Source organism: Topomyia yanbarensis, chromosome 3 (genome assembly GCF_030247195.1).
Source record: "Topomyia yanbarensis strain Yona2022 chromosome 3, ASM3024719v1, whole genome shotgun sequence".
NCBI lineage: Eukaryota > Metazoa > Arthropoda > Insecta > Diptera > Culicidae > Topomyia > Topomyia yanbarensis.
In genome coordinates, this window is record NC_080672.1 from 424,324,606 (window position 1) to 424,330,931 (window position 6,326).

At 41.7% G+C, this 6,326-nt stretch overlaps 2 protein-coding genes across 3 annotated transcripts; one reads left to right on the top strand and one right to left on the bottom strand.

The window, feature by feature from the left end:
- The first annotated feature begins 243 nt into the window (after positions 1 to 243).
- Positions 244 to 3,470, top strand: LOC131689998 (xylosyltransferase oxt). The gene is made up of 4 exons (XM_058975429.1): positions 244 to 1,217; positions 1,275 to 1,417; positions 1,472 to 1,632; positions 1,696 to 3,470. The coding sequence occupies exons 1-4, from the start codon at positions 574 to 576 to the stop codon at positions 3,403 to 3,405; spliced, it is 2,658 nt and encodes an 885-aa protein (XP_058831412.1). The 5' UTR covers positions 244 to 573; the 3' UTR covers positions 3,406 to 3,470.
- Positions 3,471 to 4,149: 679 nt separating this feature from the next.
- On the bottom strand, positions 4,150 to 5,145 carry LOC131689999 (elongator complex protein 5). Of its 2 annotated transcripts, none has more exons than XM_058975431.1 (3): positions 4,965 to 5,145; positions 4,355 to 4,907; positions 4,150 to 4,291 (listed from the first exon to the last, which is right to left on the bottom strand). In XM_058975431.1, the coding sequence occupies exons 1-3, from the start codon at positions 5,011 to 5,013 to the stop codon at positions 4,195 to 4,197; spliced, it is 699 nt and encodes a 232-aa protein (XP_058831414.1). In that variant the 5' UTR covers positions 5,014 to 5,145; the 3' UTR covers positions 4,150 to 4,194. The 2 variants fall into 2 exon arrangements, with proteins under 2 accessions (XP_058831414.1, XP_058831415.1); XM_058975432.1 differs by having other exon boundaries at positions 4,355 to 4,902; positions 4,965 to 5,104.
- Positions 5,146 to 6,326: the final 1,181 nt, after the last annotated feature.

A 6,326-nucleotide genomic window follows, 5' to 3' on the forward strand; every position in this document is an offset into this window, starting at 1 on the left:
TCCATGGAAATACTCGAGTTGAAGTTTGTCTCATTCCGTCATCAAATGCATTAGAAAACACTCGCCGGAATTTAAAATACAGAGTCAACATAGCTGTTTGGCTGTTTTCAAAAAATAGGTCAGAAATTATTCCAATAGTAACTCTCCACACACCCTGCCAACCCTAATTACTCACACATTTGCACAGTACTCACGTCAAAGACGCGTGTGATCAAAACAAATACGAGAAACGTCAAATACTGAAATATTAGTCAAAAATTGCGTGATTTCTTCGCACGTCTTTCTGCCTGCTAGTTGAAATTTTAACTTCCCTGCTTTATATTTTGTGCGCGAATCAGCTTTCCATCTGTTGTGTGTGCATAATACCTAATTGTTCTGCGGCTTTCTTTCGTGCAACCTTTGAGCAAGACCGGAAACGTTTTATTGATACTGATTCAATTAGGCGAGAGGTGGTAGCTCTCGCGTTTCCATTCAGTCGAACTGTGTCAGCAAAAAAGAAACACTCGTTCCGTCCACACTCCGATGTGCTGTTAGCGCGGATCGATGGTACCAATGATTGTCTAGTGGCTAGAAATGCTACAAACGCTAGCCCTGCGATGGTTCCGTCGGTACAAGGTGTTCTTCCTGATTGGGCTGTTGATTGTGGGTGCACAGGTCTTTCTTGCCTATAAGTTGCTGAAAATTCCCGTCTCCGGGACGGATAGTAGCGAGGAACGGGATCTTAGCAAACGACTGTACGAAAAGTATGTCAAAAAGGTAGCTGGTTCTAATCTGTCTGCGGATGATGAAGATCCAGCAGGACAACGAGAGCAGCAGCATCTGGCGGGTGAAGGTCACGTCAAGGAACCGAGGGAGGCACGAAAAGAGTCAGGTCGGACGTATCTTAATTTGAATGATTTAAGCTTCGTACCGCCCTGTGAGATTTACAACAAAGAGACGATCTCGGCTATTCATCGGGCAACGAGTCAGCCGTGTAAGAAGCAAATTGTGGACATTGCTTGTGCGATACAAGCTGGGACTTTTTATCCGAAGCGGTTGCCGAATTACTGCCCAAATGGGCAGTATGTGCCGAATAGAGCGCTGGGATGCTTTCAGGATGAGAAGAATTTTCGAATTTTACCGGGGTACTATACGAACTTTAAAACGAGTAACTCCCCGAAGAGATGTATTCAGCTGTGTCTGCAGTCGGGGTTTTTGTACGCCGGGGTGCAATACTCGTAAGTTTGATTCTTTTTAATGGTATTGAGTAATTAAATATGCTATTAAAATTTCAGCACGGAATGTTTCTGTGGAGATGAGTTACCGAAGGCTTCTGCGAAGCTACCCGATTCTAGTTGTAACATGAAATGTTCCGGGGATCCGAGACAGGCCTGCGGTGGTTATTTTACTACGAACGTTTATGAGACGGGGATTGCAAGTAAGAGTGCGATGTTTTAGACTAAGATTACAGTGATAAATGTTTCTCTTTTAGAATTCAGCGCCCAAACAACGGAGATTACACCGAAAGTTGGGGAAGAGCCGGCTAGAATAGCATTTCTGCTGACATTGAATGGAAGAGCTTTGCGACAGGTTCATCGTCTATTGAAGACTTTGTATAGTCCTAGGCACTATTATTTCATCCATATCGATTCGGTAAGTTTTAACTTATATTATTGAATCCTTGGCATAAATTTCCAATTTTTACTCTTACGATAGCGCCAAGAATATCTTTACCGAGAGCTACTGAAACTGGAAACAAATTATCCAAATATTCGCTTGTCGCGCAACAGATACTCCACCATTTGGGGAGGTGCATCGTTGCTGCAGATGTTGCTCTCGTCAATGGAGTACCTGCTGGTAGACACGCCCCATTGGAAGTGGGACTTTGTGATGAATCTGAGCGAGAGTGATTTCCCCGTTAAGACACTGGACAAGCTGGAGCGATTTCTAAGTGCGAATCAGGGGAAAAACTTCGTACGAAGTCACGGACGGGAGGTTCAGCGATTTATTCAAAAGCAAGGACTGGATCGGACGTTTGTGGAGTGTGATAATCACATGTGGCGGATAGGAGATCGGGCGTTACCGTTGGGGGTACAGATTGACGGTGGAAGCGATTGGATTTGCTTGTCTCGCGGTTTTGCAAAGTACGTGACGGAAGGACGGGTTGGTAACGAACTGATCGAGGGCCTGTTGGTGATTTTTAGACAGACGATACTGCCAGCGGAATCATTCTTCCATACGGTTCTGCGCAATTCCGAGTTTTGTAATAACTATGTGGACAATAATTTACACGTGACGAACTGGAAGCGGAGACTGGGTTGCAAGTGTCAGTACAAACAGATAGTAGACTGGTGTGGGTGCAGTCCGAATGATTTCAAACCGGAAGATTGGTCTAAATTGCAGGGAACCGAAGCGAAACAGTTTTATTTTGCTAGAAAATTTGAGCCAATAATCAATCAGGAAGTCATTTTGCAACTCGAGGAATGGGTTCATGGTCCATATCCGGCAGACTACCCTAATCTTCATTCGTACTGGCAAAACTTTTACCATTACGAAGATCCGAGCGAGCCGGATAAAGCTACTCTTAATGTGGCCTACAGCATTCTACGCATAAATGCCAATGCCAGATCAAACCAGTTCCAGGAACCATTTCGGATACGAGAGCTCAATCACTACTTGGATCGCGATAACTACCGAGGATTTCTAATTCTGTATGAAGCTACCGTCGGTGATCGTCGTGTTCTTCTGGAGACGCGAGCACAGCCGAATATTTCGGCACAAGTATCGAAATCAGCTCCTCTTGGAAGACGTCTAACCCAACTCGAAGTTAGTACCGATTTCGACCAAAAAGAACAAATTTCTCGTAATTTCCAGCGAATCATCGGTAGTCAGAGCAAACTGGTATTGATTTTTCGACTGGCAGGATCTCGAACGGAAAAGAATACGACCACTCACACATTGGCGGTACTGTGGATTGACCCCCGCGGAGAGCTAGCCGACAGTGCCGAGATGTCCATTGAGGATAGCCCTTCCGGTCCACCGGAGAGTTTGGTTCACTTCAGCAAAGCGGCCAATCTACGGCAACCGCTGCTTACGGGTATATGGACTGCGAAGTTGGTCCACAAAAAAACACTGCTAGGAGTTACCCGATTTCTGGTGAGTGACAGTGCACCAGTGGCAGGTACCAATCAGACTACCAAAGAACAGGAACAAGCAAAGCTGGATAGATTAGTTCCACAATTTTTTACCATTAAGCAGACTTGCTGGGTGGGGAAGGGTGAAAACGGGCTACCGGGGTTTGTGAAAGAATCGTCACAAGCACTGGAGGAGTGCAGCGTGACCGGTTGGAGCAGTTTGACACCGGATCCAAAGAGCGATATCAACACAGCTGCCAACAGGTATCCCGAGGGGATGGAATTTTTATGAGTTGAAAGGAATGCATTTTTAGGTCTAGTTAAGATGAACAATAATTGTATTATTATCAGTTGAGTTTCTTAGATTTTATTGAAATCCTAGTATTTAGTTGCGTAAAGTATGCGAAAACTCTCAGCATTTATTTATAAAGCAATTTATTACAGAGTACTCTCGGGGTAAGAGTACAAATTCGATCATTTAGTGCCATTTTCAAATGTGACATGAACTTTTCTCCATTCGTTTAGTTCCCCAATAATATTTACGGTTTTTGATGATTATTACAATAACTACAGTAAAAATGTTTTAAATAGCTGTTTTTTCACTAAAAATACAGTTAAAGCATGCCCAAAATAAGAATTAGACTTCCATATCAAATTGATCAAATAGAACAGCTAAGATTCCTTCTCAGTCCTAACCGAGACTAGTATTAAGTTTTATCTCGAACAACTCAAATTTATAACAAGCATCTCTTCCGCTTGAATTGTGTATCAAACAATAACGCTTTTAGGGTTATTTTTAGTTGAATACCAAAAATATTGGAACACAACCGTGCGTGTATCTACAAACATTTGTAAATAGTTGCTTCGTTTGACAACAAAAAAAATGATCGCGTGAAAGTATTAACCAAAAATGAAAAACATCCCTTTTAAATCTGCTTTATTCTTCAACCAGTTACGTGAGACTAGTGTTATCCAGTGCAAGATTGTGAGCAGTTTTATGTTTTAAACTTTAAGGCATTCGATTGTTGAAAGTAAAAGAGAAATATAATGTATTTTCAATAAAAAAAAAACAAAATCTGTTTCATATCAACAAATCATCATCGGGATCTTCCTCGTCCAAGTCATCCGCAGCATCCGGATGATACAGAACCTTACCTCCTTCGGATGTTGTTTTGTAGCTAAAAAAAGAGAAAACATGCCGTTGCTATGGTTCCCAAACATACCCCAAAAATTAATCTTACAACTCGAACGGCAACGTGAGAGAATCTTTCGCCTCCTGTTCCTCTTTCTTCAGATCACCAATCTTGAACGTACCGAGCGAGGCAGGATCAATGCTAGCAGGTCTTTCATCAACTATTGAGACAGCGTTCGTCCGATCCGGTTTCTTTGATTCTTTCACCGAGAAACTTCCGTTCAGAAGCTGATATTGGTAAAATTTGTTGCTAATAGAACCTCCCTGCTTTTTCGTCAATATCGACAGATGCTTGTCATCCTCGATGGTCACTATCAGATCGGACATGTGTTCCAGATAGGGTACAAGAAAGCTCGGCTGGATGTTCTTTTCAGTGGCCCACAGAAACAGATGTTGAATCGAATTGTTTTTTCTGCAGCCGGCGACAAAACGAAACATCTCGGAAGGTTCGTATGTCCTGGATAGCTTGGATATGCGCGCAAACAGAAATGCAGTTTGTTCTGTCAGAGATTCGACGGTGCTTAGAACGGCATCGTTACCTTTCTGTTCCTTTAGCCATCTGGTTACGATTTTGCAGGATGTGTTTTCGATTCCTAACTGATCTGGCGAAAGAAACGTGACCACAATTAAACTCGTTTCTTAAAATTATTCGACCTTACCTCTGATAAAAATAATTTTCTGTTGGTTTACCACATAGCTACTCAACATACTGAACTATATTACAGATTTTTGTGCCTCCAAGCTAAAACAGGATTTATATAAAATTAATGAACATGCTCAAAAGGGAAGGATAAAAATTTATTTTGTTTTGAGTCGAATGTTTTGCAATCGCTGCCAATTTCTTCGGTAAGCACGTGAATCACGCCGGTTACCGAGAAGCCGACTCGGGTATCGGACACCGGGATTTCATTTAAGTATTTTGACGTAGGACTACGTCTTTGTTTTCGATATGGGGGTGCACTCTGCAAATTCTACAAAAATGGTATGTAACGAAAAGTGGTCCAATTTTAAACACATATAATTCAGCCATCTCACAAAAAAATTTCAAATTTTTTGCGCAAATCGCCCCGAAATACTTCTAAGAATAGATTCTAATAGATAAACCCAAAGATTTTTGATATCATAGCATTAAAAAATTAAATAATATACAAACTTGTCAAAATATCGCGCATTAACGCACAGAAGACAGCGCTTCCCAAGCCCTGTACGACGGATTGGTGTACCTAGCGCGCAACGCTTCTATGAATGACGTCATCATCGACTATTTAAAGAACGGACTTGGTCAGACACGCTCAGCGTTGCCAATGTTCCAGATTTATCTGGAATCTTCCAGATTTTTCCTAACTGAACAGACATTTGTTCAAGCAAGACGTTTTTCCAGATTTTTTAAATTTTGCCAGATTTTTCCAGATATTCGGAATTCTACGTTAAACCCCAGAAGGAATGCCATTATGACAGATTTATCTGGCACAGCTAGAGTTTTTTAAGCCTTTAGCAGAAAGGTAAACCTCTCACACAATTTTTGGAAATCTGGGTCATATTTTCCAAAACAAAAATCGATCAATGTTCTATGAAGACCAAAATGTATGCCAAATTTCGATGACTTTGTGCTCGCTGTCAAGTGACAGATTTTTCCAGACATTTTTATTTGAACTGCCAGATTTTCTTTGAAAAATAGTGGCAACCCTGGACACGCTCAGTTCACTGTTGAACGGCTGGCGAAGCAGATCACTGCGCTGTGTTTTTTACAGCCAGTGTAGCTGAGCTAGAAGTCCGTTACACTGGGTGTGGAGGGACGCTACCCTGTGTCGTCCAACAGGCGACCGCTCCAACTGCTTCCTAAATGCCGCTGTAATGTTGCCAGTCAATTTTTGGTTGTATTTGCTATTTGCGCTTGAAATTAAGTAATGTAGTGGTAGTAATAAGCTTCCCATTTTGGTTTAAACGCAAGGACAGTTTTTAAAACAGGATTTGGTTAATTAGTTTAGCTCATCTAAGCAATTTTACTAATTCTGTTATTT

Coding starts and splice junctions, on each gene's coding strand:
- LOC131689998 (XM_058975429.1), top strand. CDS start 574: ATGCTACAAACGCTAGCCCTGCGATGGTTCCGTCGGTACAAGGTGTTC. Junction 1,218..1,274: donor TACGCCGGGGTGCAATACTC/GTAAGTTTGATT, acceptor TTAAAATTTCAG/CACGGAATGTTTCTGTGGAG. Junction 1,633..1,695: donor ATTTCATCCATATCGATTCG/GTAAGTTTTAAC, acceptor CTCTTACGATAG/CGCCAAGAATATCTTTACCG.
- LOC131689999 (XM_058975431.1), bottom strand. CDS start 5,013: ATGTTGAGTAGCTATGTGGTAAACCAACAGAAAATTATTTTTATCAGA. Junction 4,908..4,964: donor GAAAATTATTTTTATCAGAG/GTAAGGTCGAAT, acceptor TTCTTTCGCCAG/ATCAGTTAGGAATCGAAAAC. Junction 4,292..4,354: donor CTCACGTTGCCGTTCGAGTT/GTAAGATTAATT, acceptor CTCTTTTTTTAG/CTACAAAACAACATCCGAAG.